This window comes from Salvelinus namaycush, chromosome 1 (genome assembly GCF_016432855.1).
Source record: "Salvelinus namaycush isolate Seneca chromosome 1, SaNama_1.0, whole genome shotgun sequence".
In the NCBI taxonomy this organism is placed as follows: domain Eukaryota; kingdom Metazoa; phylum Chordata; class Actinopteri; order Salmoniformes; family Salmonidae; genus Salvelinus; species Salvelinus namaycush.
The window spans coordinates 65524204-65542303 of record NC_052307.1 but is presented as its reverse complement, the minus strand read 5'-3'; the positions used below and the strand labels follow the sequence as shown (position 1 = coordinate 65542303).

The 18100-nt window shown below is 46.5% G+C and overlaps 1 protein-coding gene and 1 pseudogene across 1 annotated transcript; one reads left to right on the top strand and one right to left on the bottom strand.

The window, feature by feature from the left end:
* The first annotated feature begins 1511 nt into the window (after positions 1 to 1511).
* LOC120052630 lies at positions 1512 to 3452 on the top strand (annotated as a pseudogene).
* Positions 3453 to 3885: 433 nt separating this feature from the next.
* LOC120052624 (stereocilin-like) lies at positions 3886 to 16653 on the bottom strand. The gene is made up of 30 exons (XM_038999648.1): positions 16240 to 16653; positions 15585 to 15781; positions 14309 to 15463; positions 12645 to 12669; positions 11896 to 12481; positions 10877 to 11785; positions 10729 to 10791; positions 10512 to 10637; positions 10247 to 10413; positions 9980 to 10166; positions 9770 to 9885; positions 9507 to 9639; positions 9129 to 9311; positions 8996 to 9034; positions 8714 to 8890; positions 8273 to 8422; positions 7835 to 7893; positions 7515 to 7638; positions 7214 to 7296; positions 6983 to 7118; positions 6551 to 6759; positions 6315 to 6405; positions 5988 to 6159; positions 5700 to 5869; positions 5437 to 5592; positions 5187 to 5329; positions 4850 to 4998; positions 4573 to 4670; positions 4297 to 4444; positions 3886 to 4072 (listed from the first exon to the last, which is right to left on the bottom strand). Exons 2-30 carry the CDS (start codon positions 15655 to 15657, stop codon positions 3984 to 3986), a joined length of 5916 nt encoding a protein of 1971 aa, XP_038855576.1. The 5' UTR covers positions 15658 to 15781; positions 16240 to 16653; the 3' UTR covers positions 3886 to 3983.
* Between the last annotated feature and the right edge of the window lie 1447 nt (positions 16654 to 18100).

Here is an 18100-nt window from a genome sequence, read left to right as displayed (position 1 = left end):
TAATGGCTTATAATTGTATTACTACACAATGCCTACATATTACTGCTGCGTATCTTTATTTTCTAAAAGTTACGTTGTGGAGAAATGTGACTGCAACAAAAAAAGAGGATCTGAAGATAGTTAAACAATCTCCGACAAAACATGAGGAGAAACAGAGGGTTAAATACACAACATGTAATTGATGGGATTGGAACCAGGTGTGAAGGAAGACAAGACAAACCAATGCAAAATGAAAAATGGATCAATGATGGCTAGAAGGTCGGTGACGTCGACCGCCGAACACCGCCCGAACAAGGAGAGGGACCGACTTCAGCGGAAGTCGTGACATGGTCAACATTATGAGACCTAGAGAACAGCAAAAACTTGGTTTTATTTGCATTTAACACTAATTTAAGTCAAAGCTGAATGAAGACACGACTTCAAAGGGTTTAACAAAAAAGTGTAACTATGTAATTTAATATGTAATTAATGTAATAATAATAAAAAGTTCAATAATGTGCACTGGTCTAGTAGTGACACAGTAGTGAAACAAGAAGATGTCAGTAGTGATTTTGAATAGATAAACAGTAGTAAATGTTTTCAATAGTAATTCTAAAGGGTTTATTTAGGAGATTAAAAAGGATCAGGAGCAATTCAGTAGTGACACAACACTACACACACAGATGGCACTGGCAGTAGTAATTAAATAGGGATTGAATAGGCATACAGTAGTAATGTGTAGGCGTTGTGTAGTAATCCAATAGTGAACATGTAGGAATTGTGTAGGTATGTGTAGATTTTAAGCAGTAGATACCCAAAAGCTCAGTAGTTGCACAGTAGTCATTAAGGGAGAATTATGTAGTGATTTGAGTAGGAAATATGTAGTGTTCAACAGTAGTGAAACCCAATGTATCACTCATTACTACCGGTACTTAAATTACTACATAAATCACTACTGGTTTACTACACATCTCAATAGCAATCAAGTAGTAACACCAGTAGGTTTTGTGTAGATCTTGAGTAGTAGTGATGAGTAGTACTTCAGGATCAAGGGGACAGCAGCTAGTATCAGTAACACACTCTCCTCTTATGTTTCACAGGGAAAATGGCAAGCAGTTTCTTCAAGCTGTGGTCACCTAGGAAGCGCAACATAGGAGTCCTGTCTCTTAGTGGAGTATGGTCATTTGCTACAGCAGGGTTTTTTCTGAACAGAGAGCACGTCACCACAGGAGCTCAAGTCAGGAGGCTGTACCCTGCCAGTTATCCCAGACAGACAGTGACAGATCCCAGTGTCCACAGCCTCCAACACCTATTCATTCGTTAGGGGTGTGCTATCATTGTACCCCCTTTTTGTCTGTACTTATTTCAATAGTGTTACCAACCTTCAATTTCTCTCACAGTGAAGAGTTCCCTGATTTACGCAAACACAACAACTGCAAGGCCAGTCACCTCATACCTTCCCTCTATGCCAAGCTGTGTGCCCTTCATAAAGTCTGTTGGCATGGTAGCCGGAGACGAGGAGTCCTATCGGGATGGGTCACAACGGCATTTGTGGTCTGTGTCTTTTCACAGTGAATTGGTATGCCTGCTACCTATCTTGCTGGAACTTCAATGCATTTTTTGAATCTAATGGCGGTCGCCGTGAAATAGATATTCTAAAGCTACTACACATATTGGAGCATCACCCATTCATTATAAATGTGTTATACAGATAAAACCTAGATGAAAGAGGATCAACTGCAGTTTTCAATTCTGCCTTGAAGTGAAGGAAAGTGCTCTGCAGACTCGTAATAGCAGAGTTTTCCAATATTCCACCTTTTTGTGTGTAGAGAGGAGAAGTATTGAAAGGAAAGAATAACACAGAAGCCTTTGCTTTGTGATTGCTGTTGGTTACCAAGGTTTCATTTATTTAAGGCCATACATTTATACACAATATCCCCACAGACCTGGATGCCAGCAATGTACAGGATGATGGGAATGTCCATGGATATAAGTATAGAAATGTCATTGCATCAACCACCCAGTTGACTAGGTACCAGACCTACATATCTACATTCTAAACTGTTCAAGTGAGCCAGTACTTACCATAGTCTCTTGTCAGGTCCGGGCAGGTCAGTTTGATGAGCGCCATGTGTCATCGTCACGTGGACGGGCCTGAGCACCTGAGGGCTGAGCCTGCCCCCTGGCTGTTTTTGGGCGGAGTGCCGGGAGGTGGAGCTGGTGGTGGACGCCCTCAACGTCCTGCAGGGGTAACTCAAGGGACAGTACAGATGACTGACAAGGAGCAGCAGCTGCTCATTCATGTGAGGAAAACACAGTCTGCATCACACACTGCTTTGGAGAATTGTTTTTATTTGTTTAATTTCCTTATTCTATCACTGAGATGCATAACACTTGTTTTTGGAGTTCACAGGATCACTTTCTGTTCGATATACCAGTGTCCCCCCTCTTGACCTGTGCAGGAATGGCCAGGGATTGGCCAGATGCACAGGGCATTTGGTAAGTATAATGTTTTGATAAAAGCACAACTCTAAAACCAAACAATAGAAACTATTTTAGAAGCGCTGAAACCTATGGAGATAACCCGTTGGTCTGGAAAGGCACAACAACCAGGAGAACTTCCTGTTGTGGATCAACGAGGAGGACCACACCCGGGTCATCTAGATAGAGAAGGGCAGCAACATGAAGAGGGTGTTTGAGAGGTTCTACAGGGGACATGAGGGGAGCCCAGCAGAATCACTGATTGCCTACACCCACACGTTAACTGTGTCTTAAATGACACTTAAACCTTTCATGCTTTGTTGTGTCTTTTTATGAGCTGTTGTTGACATCACCACCAGGTGAAGAGGCTGATCATGGAGAAAGGCTGGGAGTTCATGTGGAGTGAGAGGCTGGGTTACATCCTCACCTGCCCCTCCAACCTGGGCACTGGACTCAGGGCAACCAACCTCGTCTTAGCAAGGTCTGGCCCTTACCACCTCACTCACCTATGGGTTGACACATGAACAGTCGTATGAAGAAAATGTGCTAAGGGGATCCCTGTGCTGAGCTGTCCTCAAATTCCAGGATCCTAAATTCTCTGTTTGTTTTTCTGTTATTTTTTACTGGGATGCTCGTTTTCAGAAGATGCTGGACAACCTGCTTCTGCAGAAGCGAGGTATGGATGGCGTGGACTCTGCAACTGTGGCACAACCGTTGACATCTCTAACCTGGCCAGACTGGGTGAGTCAGAGGTAAGACACTGCATCACTACACCACAGAATAGAATGCAGTGACAGTGACAATCATAATCAGCTTTAATAGGTAGTTGTAGAGAGTGGAGAAAGAATAGGTTATGTGTGTTTGCATGTTGTATGTAGGTCCAGCTTGTTCAGAATGTGATTGTTGGGGTTAAATACCTGATTGCGTGTGAGAAGAGACTGGAGAGAGATCAGGATATCCGAATCCCTGCACCCATCTCACAGTTCAAGTAGAGAGAGACTGGCCTTGCAGATGCCCCGACTTGCGATTTTACATTCACAAACAATATACTTCAATAAAGCTATATAAATCCAAATCATTAACTGTGGTCCTCCTTTAATTTGAATGTATTGATATATAGCTGAAGAGTTTATAGCTGCTATTCAGGACTTTACCTAACTCTTCAGCTATATATCAATACATTCAAATTAAACTTGGGGATTGACCAGTAATTGTTGTGTACTATACAAAATGAGGTTGTGTCCTACTGCCCTATTTTCCGAGAGGCGCTTTTATATCAAATTTAATGAGTGCCCTCCACACTGTAACCACAGTAACAGAGTAGCATAATCCCAGACACACAGACACATCAGAATGATGCATGCAGAGTATGTCAGGCATTAGAATAGCATGAGGTGAAGGGTTCATTCCAGGATACAAATGGAACACAGTTCAAAATGTTTGGTTTATTTTTAAGTACAAATGTTACAATTCGATAAAAGAAGGTCAAAGAACAAATAAATACAAATGGGTTACTGTGTGTTTTACGATAGTTGCCATAACATACAGCATAGCGACAATAAGCACACAGTGAGGCTGTCATCTGACCGTGTTGCCGGGGCCACATTCCTCCCTGTGGACGCAAACAAAACATACCAAACAGTGATATCACTACCACATAGTTACTGTTAAACATAACATGATGATATTGGTATGCTATTACAGACAAAAAACATAAATCATTGAACAACACCCATCAATAAGACCAACTAGTTCTTTCCCTCTTTCTCATGAGATGATCTTTATCCATGTCCCTGAGTCCTTAACCTTTGAATCATTACCCCTGTGAATCCTTACCTCTGTGCTCTAACAGGACATCCCCCTCATACTGCGCTAGGCCCAAGGCATGTCTCTGCCCACTGTTCAGCTCCGCCCACTGCTTCTCTGTGACCACCCACGCCTGTTCCACATTCAGCCACGACAACTGGACCGCACTGAATACCACCTGACAGACACACACACACACATCGTGCATCAACTAACAAAATGGGATGTGGTTTGGAGAGCATTATTTAAACAGCATTATCCAAACCAGCTCTTAAGTATCCTGAGGTGAACCAGAGAGAGACTCACAGCCATCTTTGTGGGGGGAATCAGGGCGATAGCTTCGGGGATGAGCCCCTCCACCTGCTCCTGTACCAGAGCAGACAGAACCATGTCCTCCAGACCCGCTGGACAGAGAGAGGGAGGGAGAGAGGACTCATGTAATGAGTGTGTGTGCGAGAGGGGTGGATTCACCGGTCACTACCAACTAACTATTCCTTATAGTTAAGGATCAAATACAGTACACTGAATATACAACAATAAAGCTTTCTGAGTTTAAACCCCTGCCCCATTTGAACAGCTGTACCTGCTAGTGTGCCGATCTCAGTGAAGACCTCGGGGCCCCAGGTACTGACAGGGCCAAAGGCCTGAGGACTGGAGAGATGGACGGTCAGAGCCTCCATCTGCTGCTCTGAACACGGCAGGGCCAGCTCCCTCAGGAACAGAGCAGCCATGCTGTCAGTCATATAGCAGGAGGACTCATTAGGACTGAGTTGAAGGAAGCATTATCACCAAGTGGAATCAGACAGCAAAAAATGACAGATTTTTCCCTTTTGCACTATAGGCTGAGCTTTATTCACAAGGTATGTAATCTAATATTTCTGTGGTTAAAATAAAGTGTGTATTTCTAATACATGACTGACCTGAGGTTGTAGGGGTCCAGTCTGTTGATCTCTGACAGTGTTAAACCACAGAGCAGGTGTCCTAGAGAAGCCACTTCTACAGCTCCGAGCTGCTCTACCTTCAACTTCCGCTTCCGCATCACACCAACAACTGCTGCTCTCATCTGAAACGATACACAGGGTTGGAGAGTCAAACAACTTACACCAGGAGTGGGCAACCCTCCACACTACAAATATCACACGTGAGATTGGAATATGGGAGCCTCGTCACCTTTTTTGGGCTCCAGTCGGTCAGAGCCCCCAGGTAGGCCAGGACACCTAGGTCAGTCAGGTTAGTGTCCTGGAGCTCTCTCTCCCCCAGCTCAGTGACCAGACAGCCGAGCCCCAGGACCTGCTCTGGTCTCAGGCCTCTAACTGGACTGTACGCCTGGAGGAGGGTGAAGGATAGTGCACAAGATACACAACACATTTCCACTGTCAATCTTTAGCAGGCAGTGATGAAAACCAAAACGTCTCCGATGTTCTGAAACTGACCTGCCTGAGCTTTACCCACAGTGCTCGGCGCTGCTCAGGGCTCAGTGAAGCGTCCTGACCTATGACCTCCACGCACTGGCTCAACTCCTCCCCTGCCATCCGGCTCAGCTGATTGGCTGTCCATGCTGAGGGGAAGGTGCCTCTTATGTCACCACAGCTTGGGACTGGCACTGGATAGATGACATGAGACCGCAATGAGTTTAGAACCACAATGCATTATCATCAAGCTTTCCTTCAGAGCTAGTGGGTATGATACATTTGTGATATAGAGAGCTGATCAATGATGACCTTTTCTCCTCCTGCTCTGTGCTCTGACGACCCCCCGTATCAGGCTGAGGATCCTCTCTCTCTGGCCCTGCTGGTCCACACACTGGGACACACAGGCCTGACCCACATCACTGTTCTCCCAGCGCCACTGACCTGCCAGAACCTCCTCCACCATGTCTGCACTCAGTACCACCTGATATATGGTAGTAAAACACACACTTAGCACATTCTGCTAAAAGTACACGCATGCAATCACATACAGTACTGCAGGGCTTTATTTGTCATCACCAATGATAAAGTGATAGTCATTATAAAGGCACTTGATGTTTCGCCCATTGGAGTCCTCACCAGTGGGATGGAGTTGATCTGTTTTGGAGAGAGAGTAAACAACAGTCTGCCAACAAGCTCCACATCACCAACCGTCCATGCCGATGCCTCTCTACAATAAACACACACACACCAGCTTTCTGTTATAAATGCATACATGACAGATACCCACAAGCCCAGTGCTGCCATAACCAGCTCACAACCACCCCAGGCCTCTCACTCCACCATCTCCTAAAAGAGACCCAGCTGTCTCTCACCCCAGCAGGTCTCTCCCAGTAAGCAGAGCAGCCAAGTCCTTCAGGGTGTCCCAGGGCAGGCAGTACCCCCTCAGCTCATCCAGCTGCAGCCCCAGGGCCCCTCTGTCCACCAGCCCCAGGGTATCCCTGTCCAGGAAGGGCAACAGGGGCCCCAGGAGGTCCACAGAGGCCACCCTGAGCTCCCCATCAGCCAGGCCCTGAGAGGTGCCCTGGATGGACACATCAGAACACAGTTACTACAGTATAATTACTGCAGGTACTACAGTATAATGACTACAGCTGACAACAAAGCACAATCTGTTTAGCTGATTATTAAGTATTGTAATGCCATGCATTCCCACCCTGTATCATTACGTTTGGATGAATTGATCAATGTGTATGTTTTATTAATCAGGAGTATTTCGTCATAATAATATTATAGTCTCTCCTCACCAGCACAGTGATGGCCTTTTCTGCTAAGGCCATCTGCTTATGACGGGGCAGCTTGAGGAAGTCCACAAAGTGCTGCTGAATGTGAGCCAGGATGGCTGTCAGTGAAGTATTAGACAGGCTCTCAATCAGGTTCACCCTGGGACAGCAGGAATAATCAGATTAATATTGTATAGAGAAAGATTAAATGTTGGCCCATTTATACAATATATTTTGGAGTGAATGATATCTTACGGTAATTCTGCAGCAAACCAGGGGCTTATACCATCCAGGTCTTCCTCTGGTCTTTTCCGCAGCTCCTCTACAACGCATTTCCTCTGGTAACAAAACACAAAACATCTGAACAAACTAGTATGAAATAGGAAGCTCTGAAGAATTCCATGAATACTTTTCTTGACATTTGATATGGTAGATAAAATACTATAGATAAAGAAAGATGTATCTAAATATAGATAAATAAAAGGAAGGGGTGAGAGAGAAAGAGGAGGGGAGGGTGACACGAGGGATACCATGTGGGTAGCTTGTGGTTCCTCACCAGAGCTGGTCTCACCCCTCCTGGCAACTCACTGACAAACTGAAGCAACTCTGAAAAATCGGTTTCATTGGTCCAAAGCTTTAGCCAATCACAGCTCATTCCACCAGCAATATGGCCCAAGTCCCTAAAGACCAAATAGATGATTGGATGAATACATTGTATCTGGAAGACTGCATTGCATTTGTAATCCAGGTAAGGGAAACTAATGAAACTGGGTACTGACTGAGTCTCCAATTTTGTCATGTAATGATTTGCATGAATATCGCATGATATTCAATAACACAGCACATACCCATGACACCTAATAACATTTGACTTACTCTACAGTGTCTCTGGTAATGATTTCAGATTGATGGGTCCTCTTGAAAAGTAGCTGAGCCTATATAATTCAGAAAGACAACGTGTGTAAGAGAGAGAAAACAGGTGGTGAAAGGAATCTAATACACCCTTGACTCTGACTAAATCTATTTAAGGTAGGCATTACTAATTTATATTCCCCCTCCAGACTATTGTACTACATCCAAACCAATTTTCTTGATGACGGCTGAGGCGTATGGGGTATTAATATCCTGAATGGCTCATGTGAAGCATATCCAATGATTTGCAGATTAATGGGAGCCCAGGCCCACACTGGCAGCTTGGCAGCATGGCTTTCGCTCTAGAGCAACAACAGTAATGATGCTATACCATAGCCAAAGGAGTGGGTGTTTATGTAGTGTTGTCTGTTCAGACAGAGCATAGTGGAGATGGATGTGCACCTGTTGGGGGGACCATGGCAGGTCTCTGTACAGGCTCATATCTCTCAGGAATGTCTCTCTATCCAGAACCTCTATCAGCTCCCTCAGGGGCACAAACGGCAGGAGACATTGGAGCTGCACTGTGAAGTTCCTTGAGTTGCTGGCTAAAGCCTTTTTTAAAAGCAAAGGAATAAACAATGGAATATGTACCTGAGTAATAGGTTAAGTACTGTACTTATGGAATTACTTCCAGGTAAATTCACAATGACTAGCCGTATAAGGTAGTTGGTTGACAGCATAATTGGTTTGTTGGCATTTAAATTCCACCATCTCTTTACTGTGTCATCATCTGCTCTCAGTGTGGTAAGAAAGACAATGCAGAGCCACTGGAAATGATGAATAAAGAACCGTTTGACAGCAAGGAGAAAGTAATCTCCCCACAGAGAAACAAGAGCACCTTACCTCCTGCAGTGCCCTGTGGAGCATGGCTCTATGGGCAGGCTTCAGGTCAGCCAGTAGAGTGCGCCAGCACTGGCAGTGAGTGGTTCCACTGATCTCAGACCAGTGTATGCCTCTGAGCACAGCAGGGGACAGGCCAGGCAGTAAGGGCTTCAGCCTGCACAGTGTATCCATGGTGAGCTGACAAGGAGAGGATCATCATGCATATATGGCCTCGTAAGAATGCACAACAAGCTGTGTAGATTAAAACATAACTGAAGAGGTCACTAATAAGCCTTTACTTACATTTGTGTCTTGTGAAATTTTGGATAATATCTGGAACGCCTGGAGGAAGTTAAAAACAACATGTAATGTTCACCCAGCAGAAAACAACATACCGGTAGATTCAGTGTGTAGGCATAGTCCATGCAGTGCTGACCTGTGCTGGGGAGAAGCTGGGCAGGCCTGGTTGTGTTAGCAGGTCCAAGAGCTGTAGTGAGGGCAGTGACTGCAGGAAGGAAGCCCCTAGCTGGGGCAGTAGGCCCCTGAGGGTGGCCAGTGCTGGAGGAGGTAGAGTGCTGGCGTTCAGAGGCCGCACCGCCTGGACCAGCCAGAGAGACAGCTGAACATGGCAAGATCAGGGTCAGAGCCCCTCACATATGATATGGACTGTATACATATACAAATGGCAATACTGATATTTTTACTGATATCCTAACAGGTGTGTAGGAGGAAAGAATTGTCACACTGCCACAAAATGAACTTGGAACTTTTGGAGTGCATCCCATTTTTTTTTTTACATGCAATTCTCTCTCACCCTGCCTGAATCACTGATGAGTCCCTCAGACACACAGATAGCTAGCTGCTGCCAAAGAGCAGAGGACACAGGGGAAGCCAGCAGAAACGGACGCAGCTCTTCTGGTTTCAGGTAACAAACCAGAACTCCCAGCCTGTTGAGAAATAATGCCCTCGTCTCTCTGGTCTAATACTCTGGTAACTGCACAAAGGGACACTGTGGCTCTGGTCAGAACTAGAGCACTATATGCGGAATAGTTTACAACTTGAGACAAAAGACCTTACCTAGATATATTATCACTGGTGAAGTTCCTTTTTTTAATGAATAGAGTCCGTAGAACATGGCGCCCCCTTGTTCCATCCAGACTGGTGTTTCCCAGAAACTCCACCAGGGGACTCAGCTTAAGGAGGGACATGATGACAGAGTAATGCCAATGCAGTACACAATACTTCATGAAAATATCTGTAGAGTAGATAAGGAATGAGATGTCTAACCTGGTCTGATGTCAGCTGTTGAAATTGGCTGACTGGGAGGTGTGGGAGCAGTGGGAGGATGGAGCTGAGGAAATATGGTGGCCAGGAAGGGACATCTCCCACCACACTGGACTGCAGGAGCCTCTTCACAAATGCCTGTTTCTGTGGAGACTTCATCTCTGTGCTGTGGTCACGGATCGCCATCAACCTATGATACAACACAGAACCAGTCAACACGATTACCTTTGACCTTTGGCATAAAATGGCAGCTCAGGTCTAGTAACTCACACACTGGTGTTGACCATCAGGGAGGTGGGGAAGCTCATGATGTCAGAGACGGACATGAAAGGTATGAACTGTGATAGGTCGACGAAGAGGTCAGGGGTCACACGAGGGAACTTGTGGATGAAGGCGGACGTCATGGTCTCCATGGCCTGCAGTTCTCTTTGAGAGGACTGGGGGAGACAGTGGTCTTTATTGACAGTAGTAGTAACTTAGTAACATCCCTACTTTCCAGCATCCATGACTAAACTGAGAGTGTTTGAGGGCAAACCTGAGTGGTCTCTACGTGCAGCTGGTCCCAGCTCTGGTGCATGTGAGACAGAAACCTCTTCACCGCATCTTTCTCTGCTGACATCACCAATGTACGGATACTCTCCCTGGGCATTTGGAGGTACTCCTGGAGAGAAAACAATGTTCACCTTAGTACAGGTAACCAGTCAATCTGCATCTAAGATCCCAACTAACCGTTTTATAAAAGTGTACAGTACCTGCATTAGGACTCTGAGGGCAGAGGAGTTGTCCTCTCTCTCAATGAGGTCCCATAATACAGGCTGTCAGGACAGAGGAGGCATTCACATCACCTTCATGTGTCTATGTTTGTGTGTATGTGTTCTATGTATAAGGTATGTGGCTTACACTGAAGCAGCTGAGCAGGTCCTCTTTGAGAGCTGCGCTCTGCTCCCTGCGCAGGAACAAGCCCACGGTTTGGAGCACGCTCAGTGAGGCGTCGGGACGTAGAGTTGCCCAGAATGAGGCGTTGTCAAGGAGACTGGAGAGGAGGATGGCCTGACCCAGGCCCTGCCTCACCTCCCCCTCCCCCTCATCCAGCCCCGCTGAGAGCCCAACCACAAAGTCCAGTACCCTCAGCACGTACCCCACAGCCCCCACCCAGCCCCCGCGCTCACCCCCATCCACCTCACACACACTCAGCCTGTGCAGTGCCTCCACCAGCAGCGGAGCAGGATTCACACACAGCTGTGATGTGTCAAAGTCGTACGGCGCCGGGAGCATGTCAAAGAACCACTGGAGGAAGCACTTCCTGTCCTCCTGTTCTACATCCAGGTCAACGCAAAGGTCAGAGAACTGAGGATAGGCTGAGAGTAGCCGGCGGTAGAGGGTGGCATTGCTACAAACATACTCCCTCAACCCCTCTGTACTGACACAGAGCTCCAGCAGGGTGGCATTGGTGAAATGCTGCAGGCTCCACTTCCTGTAGTCACATGTGTCTTCTATGGATTCAGGGTGGGAGGAGTTGTGGAGCCTGGAGCAGTACTCTGCAGCCCAGCTGCCCTCCGGAAGGGATGTGTGGGAGGGATGGGCCTCAGGGGACTCGCTGCCACACAGGGCTGAGACCAGAGCAGAAGTGTTGGGCAGGAAGCAGCGTCTGAAGTCCTGGGCGCTGAGGGACCTGGTGCCCAGCTGGGCCAAGCAGGCTTCGTCAGGCCCTGGGCTGCCCCCGCCCTCCACCATCTCCCCTGACAGCTGCACACACAGGTCACCTATACTGGACTGGTTGAAATAGTGGTAGTCCTTCATCTCTGCAGCCTGCAAACATCACAGGCAGAATGTAGTTAAACATTGTGGAGAAGTTAAAAAAGTGAGTTGAGAACCCAACTCTTTTGCATTCAGAAGTGGGGTTTGATCATGGACTGTACCTGGTGTGCTCTCTGCAGCCAAAAGGAGGTGTTGGCACACACAGTGTTGTTAAACTGGTGAGCGAAGAACTCGCTGCAGACGTGGACCCACAGGAAGTCATCCTCGGCTGCAGACAGGTACCAGGCGGCGTCGGAACACGTGGCGTGTAGGTCGGGTCCCAGCTGACCAACCTCCGGGTCCACAGACCCATCGTCCCCGTCAAACAGGTTACAGTAGAGGAACACAGTGAAGTTGGACACCCCTGTAAGGCCTGGGATAGAGGCGTTACACGCTGCTTCCAGGATCTCTGCCGAGGCAAAGTACCCCATCTCTCTCAGGTGGCTGTGGCCAACTTCTACTGCCTCAGACTGGGGCTTGAGGAGACGGGAACGGCGGGGTACTGGGGTTGAGCTGGGTGGTTGTTTCTGTTTGGGCGCCCTGCTGGGTGACAGGGCTGGTCTAGGGCGAGAGGGGCGTGGTGGGGGTCTGGGGTCCCCACTCTCACCCTCTATGGCTGGGCAGGAGAGGAAGGGAGGGGTGCTGGGAGGGCCCTGCGAGTTGAAGCCCAGAGCCTGAGCATTCCACGTGACATTATGTCTAATCCCCCTACAAGTCACAGACAAGGGGAGAGAGTATGGTAAACTAAGGTACTACAAACAACATACATTTTCAATTAACCTCATATTCTTTGTGAGGGAAAGTTATAAAATGAAACCATCATGATGCATGTAGTTTATAATATAAGCTTAGTTTTTTCTCGATTACTTACCATAAGATTAGCTGTCTCAGGTCACCTTTGAAAAGATAGATTAAAAAAAGATAGATTAATGGAAAATCACAGACAGTGTAAGAGAGCTAGTGAATATTATGGTAGATCAATGGTGGAAAAAGCGACTTGCACCATACAATCGGGCCTGATGTAACAGCATAGCTGGGCTCACAATGCCCAGGAGATAGTGTTACTGGCATCAATGAGAGGGCAAAGAGATTAGCCAAAGCATGGGATGCAGGGTAACACCGATCCTCTCAATGACTAACATGGCCATTATGATTTAAAGCACTGTCAGTTCAAACACTCTCATGTGTCATGGGTTTCAGTCTAAATCATTCATGACTAATGAGTAAGAGCTGTTTGAGACATATTATCAGCTTAGTATGAAGGGAAATTCAATTCAAGAGACCTTGATCAACATGTATGACCTGTCTCTGACATGTGTTTTATAAGAACAGTAAAAGTAAGAGCATATATACTGAACAAAAATATAAATGCAACATGTAAAGTGTTGGTCCAATTTTTCATGAGCTGAAACAAAAGATCCCAGACATTTTCCATACGCACAAAAAGCAAATTTCTCTCAAATGTTGTGCACAAATTTGTTTACATCCTTGTTAGTGAGCATTTCTCCTTTGCCAAAATAATCCATCCACCTGGACAGGTGTGGCATATCAAGAATCTGATTAAACAGCATGATCATTACTTACACAGGCGCACCTTGTGCTGGGAACAATAAAATTTGCAGTTTTGTCAAACAATACAATGCCACAGATGTCTCTTTTGAGGGAGTGTGCACTTGGCATGCTGACTGCAGGAATGTCCAAAAGAGCTTTTGCCAGATAATTTAATGTTCATTTCTCTACCATAAACCGCCTCCAACATCGTGTTAGAGAATTTGGCAGAGCATCCTGAGTAGCACAGCGGTCTAAGGCACTGCATCTCAGTGCAAGAGGTGTCACTATTAATAACCTGCCCAGGGACTGCGGTTGAAAATTAGCCGGCTGGCTAAAACCGGCACTTTTACTGAAACGTTGATTAATGTGCACTGTCCCTGTAAAAATAAACTCAAACTCAAACTCAAACTACAGTCCCTGGTTTGAATCCAGGCTGTATCACATCCGGCCGTGATTGGGAGTCCCATAGGGCGGCGCACAATTGGCTTAGCGTCGTCCGGGGTAGGATGTCATTGTAAATAAGAATTTGTTCTTAACTGACTTGCCTAGTTAAATTAAATCCAACCACAGATCAAGTGTAACCACGCTAGCCCAGGACCGCCACATCCGTATTATTTCTGTCTGTAAAAAGCCCTTTTGTGGGGAAGAACTCATTCTGATTGGCTGCGCCCCTGCCCAATTATGTGAAATCCATAGATTAGGGCCTAATGTATTTATTTCAATTGACTGATTTCATTCTATGAAGTGTAACTCACTAAAATCTTTGAAATTGTTGCATGTTGAGTATATATTTTTGTTTAGTATAGCTAGCCACCAGGGTTGAGGCTCAATTCCAGTTGAATTCAGTCAAATCACAAAATCCTCAAGGAAAGAAATAGGAAGTATTCCATTCATACATTGAATTTCAGCTCATCCACTGAATTGACTAAATTGAAGTGGAACTGACCCCAACCTTTTGGTGAATGGGGAGCATCATGGACTCACCTACGGAACATCTGCCCTTATGTTTGGGCTGTGGCACGTCCACCACGCTGCTGACATCATCAAGCAGCGCCATGGTAACACGGGACACCTTTCTCCTCAGGTTGCCGTACACGGAGCTGCCCACCCTGTGCAAGAATCCCCTTCTGAGGCCGTCCAATCCCTGCAGCAGGGCAGGGTTTTGCTCTGCCAGCTGCCCCGCCCTCTGCCCCCCATCGGAGCGTGATAAAGCCTGCAGGAGCAGTGTCTGAAGGAAGTCCAGGTCTCCCCCCATGTCCCTTCTGTCCCCAACGTCCCCTTGAGTGGCATTCCCAGACAACCCCTCCTCTCTCAGGGCCTTGGGGGGCATGCTGAAGGGTTTCAGGCGCCCAAAAGCAGCCGAGCCCCTTCTCTGGTTGGCCCCCATCCCCGCAGGGTGCAGGTTCACCACGGGCTTCCAGTTGCGTGTCTCCATGAAGCGGAGGAACTGTGTTAGCCAGCTGACACTGAAGGCACATTCATTGCGGCCCCTAAGGGCACAGATGAAGCCCTGCAGCCCGGCACTGGCCTGGCCATAGGTCCCGCTGACCAGCGCCTGCAGGGCGGCCTCAAGCAGGGCACTCACTGTTCTCCAGTTCTGGGACAGGAAGTCAAGCAGGGGCCTATGGGGCTGCCGCTCAGACAGGGACATGAGGCTCTGCAGAAGCCCCAGCAGCCCGTCCCAGTGAGGGCTGCCTCTCAGGGACAGGAACCAGTCCTGGAGTCTGACGCTGGGCCTGGGGGGCTCCCGGCTGTCCCACTGGTTCAGCGCAGCGCCCCCCTCTGACTGGATAAAGGACTGCAATACCTTCTCCCACAGTTGTTCCTCGTCAGAGACAAGCTGTCGCTCCTCCAGCTCAGCACCCATCTCCTGGAGGTACATGGAGATATTGTAGAGGAAGCCTGACAGACGGTGCCTGTCCACAGGCTTCTGGAGGGAGGGGAGGCCCATGCTCTTACTGGGCAGGAGGCCCAGGGTCTTCAGACTTCCCATGATGCTCCTCACCACGCTGTGGACCTGCTGGTCTTGGGTTCTCTCCGGGGAGGCAGGCTCTTTGCTAGGATACCACCCCCCTCCTTTACGCCATATTGATACTAACTCCTTGAAAATGGGCTCTCTTTGGTCCTCTTTTTTACTTGCTGGAAATGATGTTGCAAAGCCATATTTTGAGCATGATACAGCAAACATTATTAATATCAAGACATCATCACACCATTACACTACATCATAACAAGAAATTGTAAGATACAGTCTCCTCACCTGAACTCTTGGTGGATGTATTGCCCAGTAAAACAACCAACAGTGTGATGCGCATGACCCTAAACACCGCCATCTTCTCTACCACCTCCAAGCCAGTGCTGATGATGTCACAGTGATGTCACATCTGTCTCTGAGTCCTAAGTCTGATTGATGTCATATCCCTGAGTTTGGACTGCATCCCCTGTTACAGCCTTCCTCTGGCAATGGGTTGGTGTCAGTAGGGTGGACACAGGGAGTAGAGTGTTTAATTGTAGAGTGGACATTAAACCTTAATGACAGGCCACCGTCACCTGACCACCTTCCCTCTCACAATAGAGGTGTATTACCATGGATTTCAATCAACTGAGGTATATTCTTTATTCTTTCTATGAACTTGAAGCAGTTTTGAGTGAGACTTTGAAATATGAAATGCACAGAAGGAATACAAATACTGGTACTAAATAAGTTGTTTATCTATCCAGAAATATTCTTTCTTCAAACGGGAAAGACATTAGACATCTTAGACATTATGAGAGCATGAAGATAGGTTAACATTTGCCACCTATGCATCTCTATCCATATACTTGGGATTTGTTTGATGTCCCAAAAATACTAAACAGGAGCCATCTGCAATATCAAAAGGAGTATAAAGAGAATTATAATTGTTTGTACTCACCAATGACGTTCTATTCAGTTCTTCAAATCCTTGAAAATGTGTTTATAAGGCTTTGTGAATATCTCCATAAGTTCCAGGTATAAATGTGCACTAAAACAATATTATTTGACCTCTTTTCTCTCTGTCTGTCCCTCTCACTTTCAACTTCTCTCCCTCTCTTTGTTTCCCTGTCAGCCCCTCCCACTCCTACTCTCCCTCTCTGTGTTTATCTTGTTTTGTGCACCTGCTCACCCAGACCCTGAGATCCAGTTGGATGAATTAGGACCATAGCTTAGCCTCATATTTCAGTGGTATCCCCCTATCTTGTGCCAGCTGACTGTTTTATAAGGTGAGTTTAACGCAATGGAGGACAGGACAAATCAAATCAAATCAAATTGTATTAGTCACATGCGCCAAATACAACCTTACAGTGAAATGCGTACCCTAACCAACAATGCAGTTTCAAAAAATACAGATAAGAATAAGAGATAAAAGTAACAAGTAATTAAAAAGCATCAGTGAAATAACAATAGCGAGACTATATACAGGGGGGTACCGATACAGAGTCAATGTGCCGGTTATTTTAGGTAGTATGTACATGTAGGTAGAGTTATTAAAGTGACTATGCATAGATGACAACAGGACAGGACAATGGACAGGACAATGGGCGGGACAGGACAATGGACAGGACAATGGATAAAGTGTTGTCTATACGGCGCTAAGGTTGCATGTGTATGAACAAAACTAAACTTGAACAAAACTCTATGACTATGTCATACTGTAGAGGTGGTCCCTTCTATCAGGGCATTTACTATAAAAGGTTTAGATTTCCCCATGATATGTGAAACAACCCACTTTAGGAAAGAATAAAACAAACTTGTTTTGCTATATTTCAATAGTTCTTTGCATCTAATATGTTGATTTCGGTGTTGTTTTGAAACAATCCCAAGGTTAGGACTGTCAGCTTGATTCACAAGCAGGGTTCAAATCTGGATGGTATTAATCACACCCAGGTTATCTCTCCCATTCTCTAGCTGTCCCATGTCTCCCACTGACTAATTCTCTATTGAGCTGTCTCTCAGCTAGGGCTCATCCTGTGTGACTCTAGGTCTGTGGAGTATAGGTTTACCCAGAGGGCCAAGCCAGCGCCGCTCTGTGGGCTGTCACAGAGCAGACACATCCATCCTCCGGTCACTGCAGCCACACAATCAGGCCCTGTACTGGGCCACAGCGGCAGGCTCCCTGGTGTCAGACCGCTGTCTGCAGGCCCCGTAACCTGAGTGGGGAAAGTGAAAGGATCCCTCCCTGCCCCCCTGGCCCTTTAACTCTGTGTCACTGTGGCCTGTTGTGGAACAATAACTTCCTCTTGTATTATTGATGCTGTAGGGAACAGCAGTCAGTCAGCGCTGTGGGGTTCAGTTTGCTAAAGGAATATATAATGAGAAACAGGATAGCGCCAGCCTCTCTATCTGTGTCCCTGCAAAACACACTGGTGAGACCTTCGAAACAGAGGATGCTGGAGAGACAAGGGACCTGTTTGAATACATGAAGAGGGCATCCTTCCCATAGAGATAGATACTCTATCTATCTCTATGATCCATCCATCCTCCCCTCTTGAAATAATCACTGGTTGGATGGGTGAAGGCAAGGATGGTATGGTATGTATTTGTGGATGTCCATCATCCATTTTGTATGATACTGTATGCTACAAATTACAATTTGTATGATATGTTACGAATTTGCAAAATGTATCATATATTATGAATTTAAATTTGTTGTGACTAACATTAGCTAGCTGGCTAACGTTGGCTAGGCTAGGGGTTAGGGTTAAGGTTAGGAGTTAGGTTACAGGGTTGAGGTTAGGGTTAGGGGATGGGTTAGC